This window comes from Nycticebus coucang, chromosome 9 (genome assembly GCF_027406575.1).
Source record: "Nycticebus coucang isolate mNycCou1 chromosome 9, mNycCou1.pri, whole genome shotgun sequence".
NCBI lineage: Eukaryota > Metazoa > Chordata > Mammalia > Primates > Lorisidae > Nycticebus > Nycticebus coucang.
Window position 1 is genome coordinate 11,087,143 of NC_069788.1, and position 24,045 is coordinate 11,111,187.

Here is a 24,045-nt window from a genome sequence, read left to right on the forward strand (position 1 = left end):
TTCTCGGATGCTGGTTTTGGTCCGCAGAAGTTACGTTTAAAATAGAAGTGCTTTTCTGATTTTAAGTTTCGTTTCCTATCGGCACTGCCGGTTCTTCCTCTGGCTTCTTTTTCCAAAACCTAGTCTTCAGGGGAACAGACAACGCCAGCCATGGACTCTCGGCGCGGAAAGGCAACACCGGCAGCTCCGAAGGCCGGAGTCGCGGTCCCCAAGGCTTCCACGCGGAGTTCTAGGGGGTCCCCGACGGAAGCCAGGGAGCTTCCAGCTGCCCCCAAGGCCGCCCAGCCCCGCGCCGGGAGGTGCGGCGCCGGCAGGGACTCAGGAGCCCGGCGGAAGCAAGGAGCCCCGATGGAAGCCAGCGAGCCTCCAGCTGCCCCCAAGTTCGCCCAGCCCTGCGCGGGGAGGTGCGGCGCCGGCGGGGACTCAGGAGCCCGGCGTAAGCAAGGAGCCCCGATGGAAGCCAGCGAGCCTCCAGCTGCCCCCAAGGCCGCCCAGCCCCACGCCGGGAGGTGCGGCGCCGGCGGGGACTCAGGAGCCCGGCGGAAGCAAGGAGCCCCGATGGAAGCCAGCGAGCCTCCAGCTGCCCCCAAGTTCGCCCAGCCCTGCGCGGGGAGGTGCGGCGCCGGCGGGGACTCAGGAGCCCGGCGGAAGCAAGGAGCCCCGATGGAAGCCAGCGAGCCTCCAGCTGCCTCCAAGTTCGCCCAGCTCTGCGCGGGGAGTTGCGGCGCCGGCGGGGAGTCAGGAGCCCGGCGGAAGCAAGGAGCCCCGATGGAAGCCAGCGAGCCTCCAGCTGCCTCCAAGTTCGCCCAGCCCTGCGCGGGAAGTTGCGGCGCTGGCGGGGAGTCAGGAGCCCGGCGGAAGCAGAGCGCCCCGGAGTCCCGGGAGATGCCGCCGGTCCGCGAGCTGGGGGCCCGCCCCAAAAAGAAGGCTCCGCGCGCCGAGGAGCCGGAGGGGCTGGGGGCGGCGGCGGCGGAGGTGGATTCGTTCACGCCCCCAGGGCCGCCACTCCGCAGGGCTGCATCCCTTCGCGAGGGGAGTGCGCGCTGCTCTCGGGAGCGGATACCCCAGCCCTGGCCCGCGAAGGATCCCAGCTGCGGCCTGGCACTGCCCGCGGCGTGTGCCTGCAGCCCGAAAGCGACGCCCGGGGCCTGTAAGCTGCGGGGGGTGCTGGACACGTTGAGGTTGAGGGCCGCAGACATCTCCGCAGCGGCTGATGTGGTGAACCGGGTGGTGAGACACCTGCTGGATAGCCTGCGGAGGGGCGAGTCCGAGTTCAAAGGCGTCGCGCTGCTGGGCACCGGGAGCTACTACGAGCACGTGAAGGTAAGACCCTCTCCGCAGCCCTGCCCGTGAAGGTAAGACCCTCTCCGCAGCCCTGCCCGTGAAGGTAAGACCCTCTCCGCAGCCCTGCCCGTGAAGGTAAGACCCTCTCCGCAGCCCTGCCGGTAGTCCTCACCTTCCCGTCGCGGTCCTTCACTTCCCTTCGGAAGAATCTCAGATTCTTACTTGTTCTTAGGTCAAAGGACAAACAGTTGTTCGTTTATTCGCCTGTACATCCGTCGATCAGACAATCAACCAATATCGATTAGCGGTCACTCTCAAGACACCACTCTTAGGGGAAATCAAATGTGTGGATTCGTTCGAGTAAGCGGACTTGAGTTTCTGTAACACTGCTGTGGTTGGTGGTGTTTACCTGAGCTCTCAAGTCAAACACTGGCTTAGTTAATTTAAAGTGGCCTCGGAAAAATTCCACATTAATGGTAATGTATCGGGGAGACTTTTTCCTTTGAGAAGATTTGTACTCCATCGGAAAAATATCTTCTGTCCTTTCCCTACCCTCCGCCTCCCCTGCTGGCGGCCCCTTTCCCCCGATTTGTTATACAGGTATTATGGGGAACTCACAGCGTAGTTTTAAAAAGAAGGGAACATCCCCTACAGATACTAACAACATGCCTCTTAAACACAGATCCCAGGCAATTGCCTTTCTTTCTTTCTTTTCTTTCCTTTCTTTCTTCTCACTCCTTCGCCCTGGGTAGAGTGCCATGGCGTCGCCTAGCTCAGAGCAACCTCAAACTCCTGGGCTCCAGCGATCCTCCTGCCGCAGCTTCCTGAGTAGTTGGGACTACAGGCACCCGCCACAACACCCGGCTAATTTTTCTGTTTTTAGAAGAGACGGGTTTCCCTCTTGCCTAGGCTGGTCTCAAACTCCTCAGCTCAGACAATCCACCCTCCTGGGCCTCCCAGAGTGCTGGGATTACAGGCCTAAGCCACCGTGCCGGGCCTGCAAATAATTCTTAAAGAGGACATTAAAATTGTTGACCATATAAGATAGGGAAATCGGATTTCATTAGGATTGAGAACTTCTGTTCATCAAAAGACACCATTGAGAGGGTGAAAACACAAGACACAAACTGACAGACGGTATTTACTACAAATTAATAAGAAAACGACAGACAAGTCAAATTTTGTGGCAATTTAACACATTGCCACAAAAATAGAAATTTTTTTTTTCCTTGGGGCCATGGTGTTTTATTATGAAAATAGAATAAGAACTTCAAAAACATGCAAAAAAAAAACAAAACAATGTTTATTGGGTGGCGCCTGTGGCTCAAAGGAGTAGGGCGCCAGACCCATGTATCAGAGGTGGTGGGTTTAAACCCGACCCTGACCAAAAACTGCAAAAAAACAAAACAAACAAAAAAAAACAATGTTTAAGAACTTCAAAAACAAAATGGTCCTTTTTAATTTAATGAAAAATTTGTTATTTTTTGTTTCCTATGCATGAGTTATATGCACTTCACTTTTCAGTAGAATCAGTTTTTTTGCCGTACACTACACGACTTACATGTGACTCACGACATATTTAATTTGTTTCTGAGAATTGAGTCTTTTGTCATTCCGCAAGTAGTTGTGTTTGGAGTGGATCTTGTGTGATCTTGTCCTGGATGCCGACCTCTGAATCATGTTCCCTAAGTATGTGCAAAAATAGACAATGCCTGAGGTTCAGTGAGTAGGGCGTCGCCCCCATATACGGAGGATGGCGGGTTTGAACCCGCCCTGGCCAAACTGCAACAAAAAAAATAGCTGGGCCTTGTCGCGGGCGATATCGCAGGCGCCTGTAGTCCCAGCTCCTGGGAAGGCTGAGGCAAGAGAATCGCCTAAGCCCAAAAGCTGAAGTTTGCTGTGAGCTGTGATGCCATGGTACTCTACCCAGGGCAACAAAGTAAGACTTTGTCATTAAAAAAAAAAAGTACGTGCAAAAATGTCATGGCACCGCAAGGAGTCAACAGGCAGAGTAAATATATTTTTATATATTCCAAATGGAATACTACCTAGAATGGAAAAGAATGAACTCTCAGGGTGGATGGAACCTTGCACCCATAATGCTGTTGGAAGAGATCAGCTATAAAAGGCTAGTGCTGGGGGGCTCCCATAGCTGGGTGGGTAGGGAACTGGCCACATACACAGAGGCTGGGGAGTTGAAACCCGGCCCTGGCCAGTTAAACAACAATGACAACTGCAACAAAAAAATAGCTGGGCGTTGTGGTGGGTGCCTGTAGTCCCAGCTACTCGGGAGGCTGAGGCAAGAGAATTGCTTAAGCCCAAGAGTTGGAGGTTGCTGTGAGCTGTGATGTCATAGCATTCTACCCAGGGGACAGCTTGAGATTTTGTCTCAAAAGAAAAAAAAAAAAGGCTCCTGCTGTGTTGGCAGCCCCAGGCAGGCAGACCTGCTGTGGTGTTAGAAGTTGGAATAGTGGTTACCTCAGTGTGGCAGTTCCCAAAACAAGACAGTGTGAATGAGAAGATTTTACGGTGCTGGGGATAGGAACAGGGCCATTCAGAATGCCAGAAAACTCCCTGTTCTTACTGTGATTCTGCAGTATTTCCTGAAGGGGTTCTTGTAAAAGTTGTCTTCCTGTTTTGCAGAAAGCACCTTTCCACAGTGTTCTCTTGTGGCCTGTCAGATTCCAGTCCTACCCTATGACCTTAATTGAATCTTAATTACCTCCTAAAAGCCCTGCCTCCCTCATATTGAGGATTAGGGTTTCAACATATAAATTTGGGGAGGAGACACATTCAGCCATAACATAGCCCATCTTAACTTGGACTGGCCACGTGCACGTGTGTGGCTACTCGGTACCATTGAACAGTGTAGGGCAATAGCTCTGCTTAGAGCATGCTCCTAGCTAAGGGAAGACTTGTGGAACTTTTTTTTTTTTTTTTTTTTTTTTAATTTGGCCAGGGCTGGGTTTGAACCCGCCACCTCCGGCATGTGGGACCGGCGCCCTACCCGCTGAGCCACAGGCGCCGCCCGACTTGTGGAACTTTTAATATAGAAAAATAAATGGCTGCTGTAATTGTCATGAGGATGAGAAAGAAGATTCTTTGAAGCTCCTACACATGCTGTGGTTCAAAGACACTACTGTAGTGCCTGACCTGTAGCTCCCGCTTGCTTGGGTGGCTGCCGTAAGAGCTGGACCTGGCTCAACCAGCCAGGAAGTAACTACATACATTTTTGGGACCTTTGTGACAGGAGTGTGGCTGCAGCATGTATCTTGTGACATAAAAAGTAATAATATAAGGTTTTTTTCATTTTTAAAATTTCACAGTTATTACAAGGTACAAACATTTTGGTTACATGAATTGCTTTTGTATAGTTTGAGTCCAAGCTTTAAGTGTGTCCATTGCCCAGATGGTGCATTGTACCTGTTAGGTGTGAATTTACCCATCCCCCAACAACTGCTTGATTTCCGGTGAGTGCTGTTTCCATATGTACATGTAAGTATTGAGTAATTACTTCCAGTTTAATAGTGCATACATGTGGTGCTTGTTTTCCTTTCTTTTTTCTTTTATTTTATTTTTAATTAAAAAAAAATTTTATTTTTTATTATTAAATTGTTTTCCTTTCTTACATCACTTTACTTGGAAGATTGGTCTCTAGTTCCATCCAACAGGTATTAGTTCACCATTTTTTTTGTGGTATACATGTACAACTTTTTTTTTTTTTTTTTTTTTTTTTTTTCAGTTTATGACCGGGGCTGGGTTTGAACCTGCCAACTCCGGTATAGGGGACTGGCACCCTACTCCTTTGAGCCATAGGTGCCACCTACATGTACAACATCTTATTAATGCCCTCATGTATTGATGGGCATTTGGAATTGTGAAGCTATAACCTTTCAAATCCAGGTGTCTTGAAGGTTTTTGATTTTATTAAACTTTACACTCAGAAAACAGTTGGTATAGATTTTGAAAGCTTACATTATATCACCTTAAATTACTTTTAATTTAAAAAATAATGCTTAAGCCAGGCTCAGTGACCCCAGAGACTTGAAAGGCTGAGGTGGGAGGATCCCTACAGGCCAGGAGTTGGAGGCTTCAGTGAGCTGTGATCATGCCACTGTATTTCATTCTGGGTGACAAAGTGAGACCCCATCTCTAAATAATAATAATAATAATAATAATAATAATTCTTGGCTGTGTTAAAAAAAATTGAGTGTAGAACCTACATGCTAAAACCAATAATATACTCTTGTACTTCTTGTCTCATTTTCACTAGTCCCACTCCCAGAGATTTTTTTGTTTTGTTTTGTTTTTTTCTGTTGTCCGGGCTAGAGTGCAGTAGGGTCATCATAGCAGCCTCAAATTCTTGGGCTCAAGTGATCCTCCTGCCTCAGCCTCCTAAGTAGCTGGGACTATAGGCTTATACCAGTACACATAGCCGATTTTTCTATTTTATTTTTTTAGAGATGGGGTCTTGCTATGTTGTTCAGGCTAGTCTCAAACTGTTGGCCTCAAATGATCCCCACCCACCCAACCTCCCAAGGAATCTTGCTTTTTAAAATATGGTTGTAGCAGAATTAAAAAAAAAAGTAATTACTTAAAAAATATTCACAAGGGCGGCGCCTGTGGCTCACTGAGCAGAGTGCCGGCCCCATACACCAAGGGTGGCGGGTTCAAACCCCGCCCGGCAAAACTGCAACAAAAAAATAGCCGAGTGTTGCGGTGGGCGCCTGTAGTCCCAGCTGCTGGGGAGGCTGAGGCAAGAGAATCGCGTAAGCCCAAGAGCTGGAGGCTGCTGTGAGCTGTGTGACGCCACGGCACTCTACCGAGGGCGATAAAGTGAAACTGTCTCTACAAAAAAATATATATATATATTCACAAGCAAATATTTCAGCACTATTTTTACTGTTTCCTAGATTTCTGCACCCAATGAATTTGATGTCATGTTTAAATTGGAAGTCCCCAGAATTCAACTAGAAGAATATGAAAACAGTGGTACACATTACTTCGTGAAGTTCAAAAGAAATCCAAAAGAAAATCCTCTGAATCAGTTTTTAGAAGGGGAAATATTATCAGCTTCTAAGATGCTGTTAAAATTTAGGACAATTATTAAGGAAGAAATTCAAAATATTGCAGGTAAAATTTTTGAATTTTGAATTTTAAAGGTCTAAGTTTACGTACTAATTGGTGGTATATACTTCCCTCCTGATCTTTCTTCCCCTTTTTGCAGCAGACTATTGGCTAACACCTGCTTCTAGAAACAACTCTTTGGGCCGGGCATGGTGGCTCATGCCTGTAATTCTAGTATTCTGGGAGGCCGAGGCAGGTGGATTGCCTGAGCTCACAGGTTCGAGACCAGTCTGAGCAACAGCTGGGCCTTGCGGTCGGCACCTGTAGTCCCAGATACTCCGGGGGCTGAGACAAGGGAATCACTTGAGCCCAAGAGTTTTATGTTGTCACCCAGAGCACTCTACCAAGGGCAACAAAGTGAGACTCTGTCTCAAAAAAAAAAAAATCTAGAAACAACTTTCTGGTTTCAGTCTGCTGCCCCTTCTCGTGTTCTTCCTGAACGTAGACTGTATTACAGTCTTCAATGAATATTCCCTGATCTCTGCCTGCTCCCCTGGGTCCATATTCCCCTCTCTGAGCTGTTAATCTAGTAGGGAGAAACAGAGAAACAAGTAAATAACAAGACACAAATTTTAGTGAGTACCCCGAAGGGAATGAACTGGGGGAAATGGTAGCAATTAGGGTGGAGTGGGTCAGTGGAGCCAGGCCCTGAGGTAGAAAAGAGCTTGGCCAGCTCAAGGAACAAAAAATAGGCTCATGTGGCAAGGGGAAGAGTGACATGAAATGAAGCTGAAGAAGCAGCCAGGGGCTGGATTCCATAAGGACTTGTCGATCCTGGAAAGGAATTTAGATTTTATTTTATGTTCACAGAGAAGTCCAGTTTTAATCATGGAGTAATGATTGACTTTGAAATTTGAAAAGTTTAGTCTGGCTTCTGTGAAAGTATTATAAGAAAGCAAATGGGGGCTCGGCACCTGTGGCTCAAGCGACTAAGGCACCAGCCACATACACCTGAGCTGGAAGGTTCGAATCCCCCCAAACAACGACAGCTGCAACCAAAAAAATAGCCAGGTGTTGTGGTGGGCGCCTGTAGTCCCGGGTACTTGGGAGGCGGAGGCAGGAGAATCGCTTGAGCCCAGGAGGTTGAGATTGCTGTGAGCTGTGATGCCATGGCACTCTACCCAGGGCGACAGCTTGAGGCTCTGTCTCAAAAAAAAAAAAAAAAAAACAAATGGGGAGATGGGAAAGGAAAATGCTGTAATAGGTCAGGTGAAAGATGGTGGCAGCTTAGATGGAGTGGGAGTGGGAGAGAAGCAGATGGATCCCAGCTGTAGCAGAAGTTGGATCCTGATTAAAATATAGGGGTGACAGAGGGAGAGGGGATTAAATTAAGATGGTTGTGAGGTTTCTGGATGGAGCTTTTGAATGGATTGATGTGCTGTTCTCTGAGATGGGAAAGACTGAGGGGAAACATTTTAGGGTATGAATTAAGCGATGTTTATTGGCTTTGGATATGTTAGGGTAGAGGAAGGTGGACATGTCAAGTATAAAGTTGGGCGTGGGTGTGCTGTGCAGAGGATACATTTGGGCTGCAAGTAAACATCTGGGAGTCATCCCCTTATAGGTGGTATTGGGAGTCGATGAGGTCAGTCTAGGCAGAGAAGGTGGAGTCATTTATTCATTAATCTAATCAACATTCATTGATTATCTGATGTGCTGGCTGTTTAGGATCCATTAGTGTGTAAACATATGAAGACTTCTATCCTTTTATACCTTTAATCTTGTAAGCACAGACATGCAATTAATAACAAATGGAAAAAGTAATTGTATACTAGAAAGTAGAAAATGCAGTGGTGAAAAAGTATAGCTTCAGCCCATTGATTATCTGATGTGCTGGCTGTTTAGGATCCATTAGTGTGTAAACATATGAAGACTTCTATCCTTTTATACCTTTAATCTTGTAAGCACAGACATGCAATTAATAACAAATGGAGAGATGAGTGAGTGAGATCAGGAGTGAGTGAGATGGATCAGGAGTGCTGGGAATGGGAGAGGGGGAAATTTGCCATGTGAGGTAGAGTGGTGAGAAGAAGGTCCCATTAGAGGCTGGAGAGAAGAGGATGAGCAGAGGGAAAAGGTGAGTGTGAAGCACAAGTGGGGTCAGTGTTTGGTTTGTTTTTTGGGTGGGGGTACGGTCAGTGTTTGGAATGCTACTGACGTCCAGAAAAACCACTGCATTTGGCCTTTGGCCTTGTGGGGTTGTTGGCAGTTTTAACAAGAGCAGATTCAGTGTGCTGTTGAACCCAAGAGTGAAAGGGCTGGATGCAGAGGAGACAGTCTATGTAGGCAGCTCTAGGAAGGAAGTGGGAAGATGGGTGAGTGTGGGGAAGTGGGGGATGCTATCTTCTGACCACCATGGATAGCCACCTGTCCAGTGGCCATCTCCACTTGTGTGTCCCACAGGCACCCGCAGCTCATTGTGTCTGATGATGTTCAGTTCAGTCCCATTTTTCCTCTTCCTCCTTGTTCTAAGGGGTGTCCCAAGAGTTGCCATACATAGGGAAAAATGGGAACTTGTAGCTAAAGGTAACATTATTTAAAATGTATGCATTACAAAACTTTACAAAATATTTACAAAATCATCTGTATGTGTTGCCACCTCTTTAGAGAAATTTGTAATGAATATTTTGTAAATAAAGATACATTTACCTACATTTTTCTGTATGCATGGCGACTTTTGGAACACCTATATTTTGGGGGAACATCAGTCATTTCCCAGGCCAAACTCCTGGAATGGTATCCCAGGCTTCTGTTTTCTTTCTTTTTTTTTTGAGACAGTGTCTCACTATGTTGCCCTCAGTAGAGTGCTGTGGCATCACAGCTCACAGCAACTGCAAACTCTTGGGCTGAAGCAATTCTTTTGCTTCAGCCTCCCGACTAGCTGGGTCTACAGCTGCCTGCCACAACGCCCAGCTATTTTTTGTTGGAGTAGTCATTGTCTTTAGCTGGCCTGGGCCAGGTTTGAACCTGCCAGTCTTGGTGTATGTGGCTGGCACTGTAACCACTGTGCTACAGGTGCTCTGCCCTCTTTTTTTTTTTTTTTTTTTTGTGAGACAGTCTTACTCTGTCACCCTGGGCAGAGTGCTCATGTCTTTGTAGCTCACGACAACTTCAAACTCTTGGGCTCAAGCGATCCTCTTGTGTCAGCCTCCTGAGTAGCTGGTACTACAGGCACCTGCCACAACACCCATCTAGGTTTTTTATTTTTAGTAGAGACGGGGCCCTCGTCCTTGCTCAGGCTGGACATGAACTCCTGAGCTCAAGCCATTCACCCGCCTTGGACTACCAAAGTGCTAGGGTTACGATCATGAGCAATCATGCCTGGCCATCCATCCATAATTCTAAGTAAAAATTTAACCACAACACTCCCAAACCTCGAAGTCTCCAGGGCTCTTCATCAGTTTATGCCAGAGAGAATCTTAACAATGCCTTCCCATGGGAGGTATCAACAAATATTGCCTTGTGGAGCCAATTTCCATTTCCGAACTAATGTCTACCTTATCATAGCACTTTGGAAATCTTCAGTTATATTATTTCTCCTACATTTCCAGAGAAAATTTGATCCATAAACTTTCTTCATTTTCATATGTTTAAACAGATGTAGAAATCACTATGGAGAGGAAGAAAAGAGGGAGCCCTGCTGTAACGCTTCTCATTAGAAAACCTAAAGAAATATCTGTGGATATAATCCTGGCTTTGGAATCAAAAAGTAGCTGGCCTGCTAGAACCCAGGAAGGCATGCCCATCGATAAATGGCTTGGAGCAAAAGTCAGGACCAAACTAAGACAACAACCATTTTACCTTGTACCCAAGCATGCGAAGGAAGGACGTGGTTTTCAAGGTATTTTAAACTTTAAGGTTAACTTAGAGATGTAAAAGAGTCGTTAATGTAATATGCTAGGGAGAGGATGAACAACTAACCAGTGTTGGCATTTTAAGAGCCATCAGGCTACAAGATGGGAACTTGGTGAGAGACGGAGTTGAAAAGACAGGGTTGCAGTATGAATATAAATACTCAGCTTTAGAATGTCCAGTCATCTGCATTTCAATGTTATGTTTATTTTATTTTATTTATTTATTTTTTATTTTTGACAGAGTTTTTATGTTTATTCTACTATTGGAAGGGCTCAAAGATATTTTTATTTATTTTTTGAGACAGTCTCACTTTGTCACCCTCAGTAGAGTGCCTTGACGTCATAGCTCACAGTAACCTCCAACTCTTGGGCTCAAGTGATTCTCTTGCCTCAGCCTCCCGCATAGCTGGGACTACAGGCGCCCACCACAATGCCCAGCTATTTTTTTTGTTTAACAGGCCTGGGCTGGGTTTGAACCCACCAGCCCTGGAGCATGTGCCTGGCAACCTAACCACTGAGCAACAGGTGCCCAGACTCTTATTTATTTATTTATTTTTTTGTAGAGACAGAGTCTCACTTTATGGTCCTCGGTAGAGTGCCGTGGCCTCACACAGCTCGCAGCAACCTCCAACTCCTGGGCTTAAGCGATTCTCTTGCCTCAGCCTCCCAAGTAGCTGGGACTACAGGCGCCCGCCACAACGCCCGGCTATTTTTTTGGTTGCAGTTTGGCCGGGGCTGGGTTTGAACCCACCACCCTCGGTATATGGGGCCGGCGCCTTACCGACTGAGCCGCAGGCACCGCCCTTTTTTTTTTTTTTTTTTATTAATAAAGAAAGGCAGTATTGCCTTTGGAGTTAGACTGCCCTGGTTCTGAATCCTGAGACTTCTCTTCCTAGCTGTGTGATCCTGGGCTAGTTGTGAAGTCTTTTAAACCTGCTTTCTCATCTGATCACTGAGTTACTGAAAGCTACTTGACCGGTTCTGGGAGGATGGATAAGGCAGTGCGTGTGAAGACCCCAGTTCCATTCACAGCCATTATACATTATTATGTGTTAACAGTATCACCAGAGCTTAGACTCTCATTCTTGGCCCTGTTTCTCTTTTTCCTTCATCTTCCCATTGCGTTGCTCCCATAGCTAGGGACCTTCCCAGAGTCAGCTGTGGTTGGGTGCAGGGATTGTCTGCCTTTCCACTGGTACATTTCAGCCTCACAGATCGGGACGGGCTGTGCTCGTGGATGACCCTCAAGTTCTGAGAACCAGACCGAGTCAGCTGGTCTACAGCTAAAACTGAATAATGGTGGTATTTTTTTCCAGGTATTAGAAAGAAAGGAGCTGATTATTTTCACTCTCTCATAAATTGAGAGAGGACTTTTGGCACCTACTGTTGCTGGACTGGGGAATTGGAAGAGACCACAAAACAAATGAACCACGTTATAAATGAGTATTGCTGAGAAAAAGCCCCTAATAGTCAATCATGCTTAGTTGGATGGTTTGCATTTTTATGGACACACATCATAACTCTTTATATTGCATACATACGGGGGTCATTTTCTGCCAGAAGAAAATAGTTTGTGAAAGGGAAGCATGTGTATCGTTATTCATGGTTTTGCAAAAGGAACATCGCTTTCTGTAAAGAGGTGCTGTAATTCCAGGGCAATTTTTAGAATGGTTATCCAAAGAAACCTCATTGATGTGATAAGGGCATCTCAACAGGATCCCACACCACCCTCTTGCCGTCTCCCTACACCGTGGGGAGAGTCCAGTGGTCCTCTGGCCTCCGTGCTTGGGTGATTCCTTACCTCCTTGCATTAGTATGAAAGCAAGTGGAGACTGGTAAAGGGTACTCAACTTCACCTCTGCTCTCTGTTACCCTTGGCTGTTCTCCCATCATTCCAGATTATCTATATTCAGACACAACCCTGCCTCTGTGTGTATGTGTTCCCATGTGTGTTCACATATGGGTGAACTCACACACACAGGGACTTATTAAGAGTAAAAATGCTTGTACCAGATTTTAGGCATTTGTAACACCTGCTTTAGTTTTTCTCTTTTCAAACATTTCAATAGAAATTCCCCAGTCTCACAAGCCATATTTTAAAAAATATTATTTGTTTTTATTTGCTTTTAGTTAAAAATTTCAAACTTGTTTTTTAATCTACCTGTCTATTTCAAAATAATTCCAGCATTATCACCAAGAATATAATTATATCAATGAATCCCCAACAACAAAAAAAGTATATAATTATAAAAAACAGTTTATGATTTCTTTACAATTCTTTTTGTCCTTAAGATACCAGCACTATTAGGCTGGGTGTGGTGGCTCATGCCTGTAATCCTAGAACTCTGCAGGCTCTGCCTGTAATCCATCCACCACTGCAGATGGATTGCTTGAGCTCAGGCGTTCAAGACCAGCCTAAGCAAGAGTAAGACCTCGTCTCTACTGAAAAAAAAAAACTAGCTGGGCATTGTGACAGGTGCCTGTATGTAGTCCCAGCTACTTGGGAGGCTAAGGCAAGAGATTACTCAAGCCCAAGAGTTTGAGGTTGCCATAAGCTATGACTCAATGGGTGACAGTGAGACAGTGAGTCATACCTAGGGTGACAGTGACACTCTGTCCGGGAAAAAAAAAAAAAGGTATAAGCACAGTCAAAATATGAGGTCCTAAACTCACTTGAAACATCTTTCTGGGAAGCTTAACTCAATACTTAAATTCACTTGTTTCATTATGGTTTCCATTCTTAGATATTGGCCTTTTAAAAATGTTGAGTTAGGCTGGGCTTCGTGGCTCATGCCTGTAATCCTAGTACTCTGAAAGTCTGAGGTCGGTAGATTGATTGAGCTCACAGGTTCGAGAACAGCCAGTGCAAGAGTGAGACCCTATGACTAAAAAAAAAAAAAAAGAGAGAGAGCCTCACCTGTGGCTCAGTAGGGTGGCAGGTTCGAACCTGGCCGCAGCCAAACTGCAACAAAAAAATAGCTGGGTGTTGTGGCGGGTGCCTGTAGTCACAGCTACTTAGGAGGCTAAGGCAAGAGAATCGCCTACGCCCAGGAGTTAGAGGTTGCTGTGAGCTGTGATGCCATAGTCCTCTACCTAGGGCGATAAAGTACAACTCTGTCTCTGAAAAAAAAAGAGAAAGAAATAAAGAAAAAAAGAAAATAGCTGGGGCGCTGTGGCAGGCTCCTGTTGTCCTAGCTACTTGGGAGGCTGAGGCAAGAGAATCATTTGAGCCAAGAGTTTGAAGTTGCTGTGAGCTGTGACGCTACCATACTCTACTGAGGGTGACATAATGAGACGGTCTCAAAAAAAATTTTTTTTTGATTTAATTTTGTTTTATAAACTTATAAAGCATTCACATGGTACCAAAGTCAAAGTTCCAAAGATAAAAAAGGAACCAATTTTTTTTTTTTTTTGTAGAGACAAGAGTCTCGCTTTATTGCCCTCGGTAGAGTGCCATGAAGTCACACGGCTCATAGCAACCTCTAATTCTTGGGCTTACATAATTCTCTTGCCTCAGCCTCCCGAGCAGCTGGGACTACAGGCGCCCACTACAACGCCCGGCTATTTTTTTTTTTTTTTCGGTTGCAGTTTGGCCAGGGCTGGCTTTGAACCCACCATCCTCGGTATATGGGGCTGGGCGCCCTACTCACTGAGCCACAGACGCCACCCAGGAACCAATTTTTTTTAATTAAAAAAAAGCAAAGTTGGGGGCAGTGCCTGTGGCTCAAAGGAGTGGGGCCCTGGCCCCATATGCCAGAGGTGGTGGGTTCAAATCCAGCCCTGGCCAAAAACGGCAAAAAAAAAGCAAAGTTGGGTAATGCCTGTGGCTCAGTGAGTAGGGTGCCAGCCCCATATACTGAGGGCGGTGAGTTCAAACCCGGCCCCAACCAAACTGCAACAACAAAAAAATGAAAAAAAATAAATAAATAAATAAAGCAAAGTCAAAGCTACAGAAAAGGGTAAAGAGAAACATGTGTCACCCACGGTACCCCTCTACACTCCTCTTTTCTGATCAGAAACATGTTGTTTACCCTTTCATTTATAAAATGTATAATTAAATGCATATGTATATTCATATGTCACCCCCATTTTAAGATAATAAATAAATTTTTATTTATTTATTTTTTATGATTTTTTTTTTTTTTTTTTGGCCGGGGCTGGGCTTGAACCCGCCACCTCCGGCATATGGGACCGGCGCCCTACCCGTTGAGCCACAGGCGCCACCCTTTTATGATTTTTTTTGAGACAGAGTCTCAAGCTGTCGCCCTGGTTAGAGTGCTATGGCATCACAGTTCATGGCAACCTCAGACTCTTGGGGTTAAGCGATTCTCTTGCCTCAGTCTCCCAGATAGCTGGGACTACAGGCGCCTGTCACAACTCCCAAGTATTTTTTGTTGCATTTGTCATTGTTTAGTTGGAGCAGGCTGGGTTTTGGCCCTTGGTGTATGTGGCTGGTGCCGTAACCACTGTGCTGTGGGTGCTGAGCCAAATTTTTATTTATTAATTGTTATTTTTTGAGAGGGAGGGTCTCATTCTGTCTCCCAAGCTGGAGTGCAATGGTGTGATCACAGCTCAGTGCAGCCTGAAACTCCTGGGCTCAAGTGATCTTCCTGCCTCAGCCTCCCAAGTAGCTGGAACTGCAGGTTCACACCAGTTGTGGCATCACAGCTCACAACAACCTCCAACTCTTGGGCTTAAGTGATTCTCTTGCCTCAGCCTCCCAAGTAGCTGGGACTACAGGCGCCCGCCATAACACCCACATATTGTTTATTGCAGTTGTCATTGTTTAGCTCGCCCAGGTTGGTTTTGAACCCATCAGCCTCGGTGTATGTGGCTGGTGCCGTAACCACTGTGCTACAGGCCCCAAGCCAACACCTATTCCTTTCTAAGGTCTATTTTGAAGGCTGGTCAAAGAGTAAGTCCCTGTGTAATTTTGTTAGATATTGACAAAAACCCCTCCATAGGCATTGTTCCAATTTGCATTTCTGCAGCAGTGTAGCAGAGTACCTGTTTCACTCTCAGCCTCAGCGACTTGTTACATTTATTGCCAACTGGAATTTTTGTCAGCAATCCAAGAAGTGAGAAATGATATCTCAACGTAGTGAAAAAATAACCTTTTTATTTTAGAATTGTTTTAGGTTTACAGAAAAATTGTGAAGATAGTACAGAGAGTGCCCATATAACCCACACACCCATTTTCCTGTTTGGGGTGGGGTGTTGCTATGTTACCCAGGCTGGCCTCAAAGTACTGCCTCAAGCAATCCTCTCACCTTAACTTCTTGAGTAGCTGGAACTACAGGTGCATGCCACCACACCCTCATTTAACTGTCACGTACACCTCATGTTAATATGATACATTTGTCACAATCAATAAACTGGTATTTATATAGCATTAGCTAAAGCCTATACTTTATCTAGATTTCTTTAGTTTTTGCCTAATGTCCTTTTCTGTACCAAGATTCCACCTTGGATACAATATCACATTTAGTTGTCCTGTCTCCTTAAGCTCCTCTGGAGTATGACAGTTTCTCAGTCTTTTTTTTTTTTATTTTTTATTTTTTCTCAGTCTTTTTTTATTTTTATTTTTTGAGACAGAGTTTCACTTTGTCACCCTTGGTAGAGTGCCGTGGCATCATAGCTCATAGCAACCTCAAACTTTTGGGCTCCAATGATTCTCTTGCCTCAGCCTCCTGAGTAGCTGGGACTGCAGGTGCCCTCAACAGTGCCCAGCTATTTGTAGAGATGGGGTCTCACTCTGGCTCAGGCTCTCGATCCTTGGATCTCAGGGCAGTCCACCTGCTTCGACCTCCCAGAGTGTTAGGATTACAGGCGTGAGCCACCGGGCCGGGCTCCTAGTCTTTTGTTTGTTTCTGATGTCCTTCTCAGTCTTGAGGAGTACTGGTCCCATATTTTGTAGACTATCTCTCTTAGGATTGTCTGATGTTTTCCTTATTAGATTGCAGTTATGGGTTTTGGAGAGGAAGGTCATAGAGGTGAGGTGCTATCCTTATTTCATCATATTCAGGTACATGCTGCAAATGCAACTTAGCCCTGTTGATGTTTTAATTTCTTTTTTTTTTTTTGAGAAAGTGGCATGGGCCTAGCTCACAGCAACCTCAAACTCCTGGGCTCAAGCAGTCCTCCTGCCTCAGTTTCCCAAGAGTGTTCGGATTATAGGTGTGAGCCACCTCGCCTTGCCAGCCCTGTTGACATTCACCTTCATCACCTAGCTGATGTAGTATTTGTTAGGTTTCCGTACTCAGTGACTCTTTCTCCCTGTTCTCAGGCTGCACTACTTGGAAGAAAGTCATGTGCAGGCTCGGCGCCCGTAGCACAGTGGTTACAGCACCGTCCACATACATTGAGGGTGGCGGGTTTGAACCCAGCCTGAGCCAGCTAAACAACAATGACAACTGCAACAAAAAATATCTGGGCGTTGTGTCAGGTGCCTGTAGTCCCAGCTACTTGGGAGGCTGAAGCAAGAGAATCACTTAAGCCCAAGAGTTTGAGGTTGCTGTGAGCTGTGATGCCACAGCACTCTACTGAGGGAGACAAACTGAGACTCTGTCTCAAAAACAAAACAAAACAAAAAAAAGAAAGTCATGTGCACAGTTGGTGTTAAAGAGTAGGGGCTTATTCCCTACCTCTTTGAGAGATGAGTATTTACATAAATTATTTGAGTTATTCTACAAGGGAGCTTTGTGTCTTTTCCCCCATTTGAAACAAAATGTCAACAAACCAAATTTAACAATATATAAAAGGTAATACATTTCACTATGGCTAACTATATTTATTAGCTTTTTTTTTTTTTGAGACAGAGTCTCCAGCTTTTACCCTGGGTAGAGTGCTGTGGCTTCATAGCTCACAGCAACTTCCAACTTTTGGGCTCAAAAGATCCTCTTGCCTCAGTTTTTCTATTTTTAGTAGAGATGGGGGTCTCAATTTTTGCTCAGGCTGGTCTTGAACCTGTGAGCTCAAACAATCCACCTGCCTTAGCCTCCCAGAGTGTTAGGATTACAGGCATGAGCCACTTCGCCTGGCCTATATTAACTTACTAAGTTCTGACCTCCTTCTCCCATTTTTTTCCTGTTTAGGCCTGTTTTTTTCTTCAAAACAATCATTTTCTGTTTTTTTTTTTTTTTCCTAAATTGAGACAGAGTCTCACTTTGTTGCCCTCTGTAGAGTGCTGTAGTGTCATAACTCACAGCAACCTCAAACTCTTGGGCTCAGGTGATTCTCTTGTCTCAGCCTCTCAAGCAGCTGGGACTACAGGCACAATGCTTGGCTGTTTTGTTGTTGTTGTTGTTGCCACAATGCCCGGCTATTTTTGTTGTTGTTTGTTTAGCAGGCCCAGGCTGGGTTTGAACCCAGCAGCTCTGGTGCATGTGGCTGGCACCCTAACCATTAAGCTATGGGCACCGAGCCAAAAAACCATCATTTTCATATGCAGTTACATTATTTGTTCACTTCTTTTGGTTTGTGTCCCCCAAGAATTTTTTCAGAATGATATTTTAACGAAGGGATTCACTTAAATATTATGGTTGAGATATGGACACTTTTGGTAAAGTGTTTTTCTATTTTTCTTTTTGAAATTAAGAAGAAACCTGGCGGTTATCCTTCTCTCATATTGAAAAAGAGATTTTGAATAATCATGGACACACCAAAACGTGCTGTGAAGATGGCGGAGTGAAATGCTGCAGGTAAAGCCCTTACTTTGTCCAATGGAAGATTTCATTGAATTTCTTTGTTGAAGCTGTAACTCAAACCTGAATCTGATCTTTGCTGAGTTGGGTCTAGCAGGGCAGGGCAGGGCCAGATTGACCTGGGGAGAGTATGAGTGTGAAACCAGAGAAGCTCAATCCAGGGGACCACGGAAGGATGTTGTTAGAAGGTAAGGCCAGTGAGCAGTAGTCCTGAACCCTGGGTCAGATAGATGTGCCAGCAGGATTGAGTGAGAGGGCGTGATCGCAAACCATGACAAGTGGAGGTGTCGTAGTATTCTGGTTGCTATTGAATATTGTCATGTAATTGGAGGAGGCCAAAGGATCTCTTTTATTGAATGCTGGTGCCTTGAGATGGTTTGGCTGCGTAATAGGCTAGGGAATAACTGGTCAAACTTAAAACAACACTAAGTGTGTAATTGGTTTGTTGTTTTTGTTTTGGGGACAGAGTCTCGCTCTGTTTCCCCCAGGCTAGAGTGCCATGGGGTCATGGTTGCTTACAACAACCTCAAACTCTTGGGCTCAAGCCATCCTCTTGCTTCAGCCTCCTGAGCAACTGGGACTGCAGGTGCTCACTACAATGCTCGGCTAGTTTTTGTGTTTTTAGTAGAGACAGGGTCTTGCTCTTGCTTGGGCTTGTCTCCAACTCTTGAGCTCAAGCAATGAGCCTCCCAGAATGCTGGGATTACAGGCCTGAGCCACCATGCACAGCCTGGGTAATTGTTTTTATTGATAGCATACACACCATAAAGAACTGAGATTGAAAAAGAATTATTCATTTGAGTTTCAAAAGTGACCAGCATAAAAGTCACAGAAGTTAAAATGTCAAAACAAGAATGGTCAACATATATGCACAGAGCTTCTTTAAAGGCTTCATGTGCAAGCTTTGAAGCAGACATTAAAAAAGATATTGCTGATAAGGCCAAATAATTTTATAAATACTAAATTTTGTCAACTACTAAATAACTAGAAAAGTAATGTAAATATTTGCATTCCAGTCAAGTAAAATATGCTATAAAAATTCAAACAATTCAGGTGGATGAGTCTTTGAGGAAGAAAAAAACAATTAAGGCAAGATTTTTGTAGGTGATGAATAACTGGTTGAATAATATAAATATGTATCAGTTTTATACAGTCGAAATAATTGATAAACTGGGAATGGAGAAGAGAAAAAAACGTGGTTTTAAAACTCAAAGCATAGGGGGGCGCCAGCCCATATACCAAGGGTGGCAGGTTTGAACCCAGCCCTGGCCAAACTGCAACAAAACTGCTGGGCTTTGTGGCAGGCACCTGTAGTCCCAGCTACACAGGAGGCTGAGGCAAGAGAATCACCTAAGCCCAGCAGTTTGAGGTTGCTGTGAGCTGTGACGCTACGGCACTCTACGGAGGGTAATAAATTGAGACTCCATCTCTAAAAAAATAAATTTCAAAGCAGATATTTAAAAACATAATCAGGTTTTAGAGTGACTATATTTTTATATATCTTAATTATTTAAATAGGCTTTTCCTATAAGATGCCTAAAGTCCTTTGTTGAGTAAAGCAGGTTGCAAATATGTGAAAATAAATTATTATTTTTTTATTCAACAGGAAAGATTGCTTAAAACTAATGAAATACCTTTTAGAGCAGCTGAAAAAAAAGTTTGAGACCCGAAAAGGACTGGATAAATTCTGTTCCTACCACGTGAAAACCGCCTTCTTCCACGTTTGTACCAAGGACCCTGATGACAGTCGGTGGTGCCTCCAAAATCTGGAGTTGTGCTTTAATACTTGTGTGATGTACTTCCTTCATTGCCTCAGGGAAAAACAACTCCAGCATTATTTTATTCCTGAAGTCAACCTATTCTCTCAAGAGCAAATTGACAAAACAAGTATAGAATTTCTGTCAAAGCAAATTGAATATGAAGTAAACAATGGATTTCCAGTTTTTGAGACTTAAGAATAACAATCGGAATGTTTGAAATGTATTATAGCAGTGGTGGACTATGATGAATGTATTAGGTTATTACCTATGAAATATCCCATTCCCATTTCCTTAGGTTCTAAGTTTGACAGTTGATACCCGACACTTCACTTGGACACTTCTTATTTTCTTTGTATTGTGAAAGTACATCCTGAGTCTTTCAAATGCATGTTTTGGCTTGTGATTATCTTTTAATTTTTTTTTTTTTTGTAGAGACAGAGTCTCACTTTAGGGCCCTCGGTAGAGTGCCGTGGCCTCACACAGCTCACAGCAACCTCCAACTCCTGGGCTTAAGCGATTCTCCTGCCTCAGCCTCCCGAGTAGCTGGACTACAGGCGCCTGTCACAACGCCCGGCTATTTTTTGGTTGCAGTTTGGCCGGGGCTGGGTTTGAACCTGCCACCCTCGGTATATGGGGCTGGCGCCCCACCGACTGAGCCACAGGCGCCGCCCTATCTTTTAATTTTTTTAGATCAATTTTTGGAAACCATGGATAAGTCAAAAATTCATCTTATTTTTAAATATGAGTTCCATCGTAGAACCAATATTAACAGTGTTTATTATCAAAATATTAATAGCGTTTGGGAAGGATGTGGCTGATGAACGTACAGTACCGTTGATGGTTTGAGAAGCTGCATTACAGTGATTTTATTATTGAAAATGAGCCACGTGGGGGACCTGAGGCCGAAGTGGATAATGATGAGCTGAAAGCTGGAGTAGAAGCAAATCCATCTGAACATGCGTGCGAATCAGCAGCAAGGTTTGACGTTACTATTCCAACATTGGACCATTGGAAACAAATCAGCAAAGGAAAGAAGCTGGATCGGTTCCACATGAATTAAATGAGCATCATAAGGTAATGCAAGCTGGAAGCTTGGCCTCACTTTGCTGTCACAACATAAAGGTGAACCATTTCTGCTCTGTATTGTTACGAGTGATGAAAAGTGGATTCTTACTGACAATTGCAAGCATTCAGCACAATGGCTGGATAAAGATGAAGAGCCAAAACATGGTCCAAAATCAGGTATTCATCAGAAAAAGCTAATGGAGGGCAGCGCCCATGGCTCAAAGGACTAGGGCACCTACCTCATATGCCAGAGGTGGCGTGTTCAAACCCAGCCCCGGCCATAAACTGCAAAAAGAAAAGAAAAAGCTATTGGTGTCTTTGGTGGTCCAGTGCTGGTATTACTCATTACAGCTTCATGAAACCCCGTCAGTCGATGACAGTGGAAGTCTACTGCACCCAAGTGGACGACATGATGAGGATGCTTGCAAGCAGGTGAGATTAGTCAACAGACACAGGCCAGTCCTCTGGAGCCAACGCTTAACCGCATGTCGCATGAACAATGTTGTTAAAACTGCAGAAGCTGGACTTGAGAACTCTGTCATCCACCGTACTCACCAGACCCCACACCAGCTGACTACCACTTCTTCCAGGCTTTGGACCTCTTCTTGCTAGGAAAATTGTTCAATTCTCAACAAGCTGGGGAAAACCCCTCATGATTTCGTCGCCACTCTGTGTCCAGGCTTCGCCACCGGCATACACTGGAGAACATTAAGATGGCAAAACTGTGTCGATAGTTTAGGACGTACTTGGATTAATTGTACTGCTTCATGTTTGAGGTAACCACACTTTAGATTCAAAATCAGACATTTGATATTTAATGAGCTAAATAACAATTATCCAGTTATCAGTTGTAATAAACTCTAAGCAATATTCTAGGAAAGAGATTAGTCAAGGAATAAGAAGCAAAAGGACTATTTAACATCTAAAAACATTACCAGGCCTGGCACCTATAGCTCAGCAGCTAGGGTGCCAGCCACATACACTGGAGCTGGCGGGTTCAAATCCAGCCCGGGCCTGCCAAACAGTGACAACTACAACCAAAACAAAATAGCCGGGTGTTATGGCAGGCACCTATAGTCCCAGCTACTTTGGAGGCTGAGGCAAGAGAATTGCTTAAGCCCAAGACTTTGAGGTTGCTGTGAGCTGTGATGCCACAGCACTCTACCAAGGGTGACATAATGAGACTTTGTCTCTAAAAAGGAAAAATAAAATAAAAAATAAATAAATTTTTAAACATTACTAGATAGGAATAAAGGATGAAATACATATCACCTTAATTAAATGTGTCAAGTTTACTTATTGAACACTAGTTCTCACCTAGCATAGGTGTATGGGAAGCTGTCAGGAAAAATATTAGAAATGATCCTTGTCTATAAAACTTCAAGGCCTTGGGCGGTGCCTGTGGCTCAGTGAGTAGGGCACCAGCCCCATATACTGAGGGTGGCGGGTTTAAACCCAGCTCCAGCCAAAAACTGCAACAAAACAAAACAAAACGAAATAGCTGGGCGTTGTGGTGGGCGCCTGTGGTCCCAGCTGCTCAGGAAGCTGAGGCAAGAGCATCGCCTAAGCCCAAGAGCTAGAGGTTGCTGTGAGCTGTGATGCTACAGCACTCTACTGAGGGCGACAAAGTGAGACTGTCTCTAAGAAGAAAAAAATTCGAGTCTTTGTTCAACCATCAAATGTATTTGGAAGTTCTGTTCTACATGTAGTATAGGAAGGAAGGGGCTGAAAAACTAATTGTCTACATTATCTTGGCACACTTCAGGAATCACATGATCTTACAGAAAATAGAGTGTTTTTCAATATATGTGACTAAATATAAAACATAACTTTTTTTTTTTCAGTAATACTTTTGTTTCTGAAAAGGTAATATATACACATGATACTAAACTCAGACAAACTGGTGTGGAATAAAGCATTACCCTCTCTCCTCTGCCCAGGTAGCATTCAACCTAGAAGCAACTGCTGTTGGTTTAATTTTTCCTGTTCATATATTCTGCGCATTTTCTGTGGGCTGGTTATCTTTTTCTCATTGTTTTGTTGAAGTTTGTTATATATTTTGAATATTTACCCTTTGTTTGCATTAACAAATGAGCTTCTACCATGGAGATTGTCTTCACTTTTGTTGGTATCTTTTAGTAAACCAAATTTTAAAATTTTAATGGAGTTGCATCTTTTCGTGTTTTTTTGTGGTTTTTGCTTTATGCATGTTGCTTAAAAAACTACTGTGTTGAAACATACTAAGAGAAAAGTTAGACATTTGGAGAAGAGTTTTGGGGACAATTATAAATAAATAGAAAATTAGGTAAATAAAATAAGCCACACTACTTTTAACTCTATAAAAAAGAATGTGTACAAGAAAAGTAATTAAAGGCTGGGTGCCCATAGCTCAGTGGTTAGGGTGCTGGCCACATGCACCAGGGCTGGCGGATTCGAACCTGACCTGGGCTTGCTAAACAATAACAACAACAACAAAAATATAGGCAGGCGCCTGTAGTCCCAGCTACTTGGGAGGCTGAGGCAGGAGAATCTCTTAAGCCCAAGAGTTGGAGGTTGCTGTGAGCTGTGATGCCACAGCACTCTACTGAGGGTGACATAGTGAGATTCTGTCTCCAAAAAAAAAAAAGTAATTATAGTCTGATTTGAGAATATTGCTCAGCTGTATTTACAAAGCATAGTAACATAATCATTGACTATTAACTTTATCAAAATTATGATTAATTATATGGGGCGAGTAGGACAACCAAACAAGTGCCTGTGTGGTGACCGTGGTGGTAGGTAGAGCACTTGGGGATTACGTTGGTTTCCTACTGCTGTGTAACAACCGTAAGCGTCCTGGCTCAACACACATCCATTAGCTCACCCTTCCTGTGGGGTCAGGATTCTGGGCATGCCTCTGCTTAGGGTCTCACAAGGCTATAATGAAGATGTTAGCCAAGGCTGTGGCCTCATCTGAGGCTCAACTGGAGAAGGATCTACTTCTGTTGGCAGAATTTAGTTCCTTGTATTTGTAGAACAGAGGAATTCAGTTTCTTGCTAAGTGTTGGCCAGAGGTTGCCCTCAGCTCCTTATTGCCTTCAGGTCCTTAGTGGTGAGACTACTGACACAGACGCCCCACGACAGTAGCTCAAGGGACAGACTACAGCAAGAGGGGCGCTATAATCTTTTTTTTTTTTTTTTTGTAGAGACAGAGTCTCACTTTATCGCCCTGGGTAGAGTGCCGTGGCATCACACAGCTCACAGCAACCTCCA

At 44.4% G+C, this 24,045-nt stretch overlaps 1 protein-coding gene across 2 annotated transcripts; it reads left to right on the forward strand.

The window, feature by feature from the left end:
- CGAS (cyclic GMP-AMP synthase) lies at positions 1 to 22,642 on the forward strand. 2 transcript variants are annotated; one of them, XM_053601164.1, is made up of 5 exons: positions 1 to 1,323; positions 6,198 to 6,417; positions 10,010 to 10,252; positions 17,863 to 17,965; positions 19,575 to 22,642. In XM_053601164.1, exons 1-5 carry the CDS (start codon positions 151 to 153, stop codon positions 19,921 to 19,923), a joined length of 2,088 nt encoding a protein of 695 aa, XP_053457139.1. In that variant the 5' UTR covers positions 1 to 150; the 3' UTR covers positions 19,924 to 22,642. The 2 variants fall into 2 exon arrangements, with proteins under 2 accessions (XP_053457139.1, XP_053457141.1); XM_053601166.1 differs by having other exon boundaries at positions 17,866 to 17,965.
- The last annotated feature ends 1,403 nt before the right edge of the window (positions 22,643 to 24,045 follow it).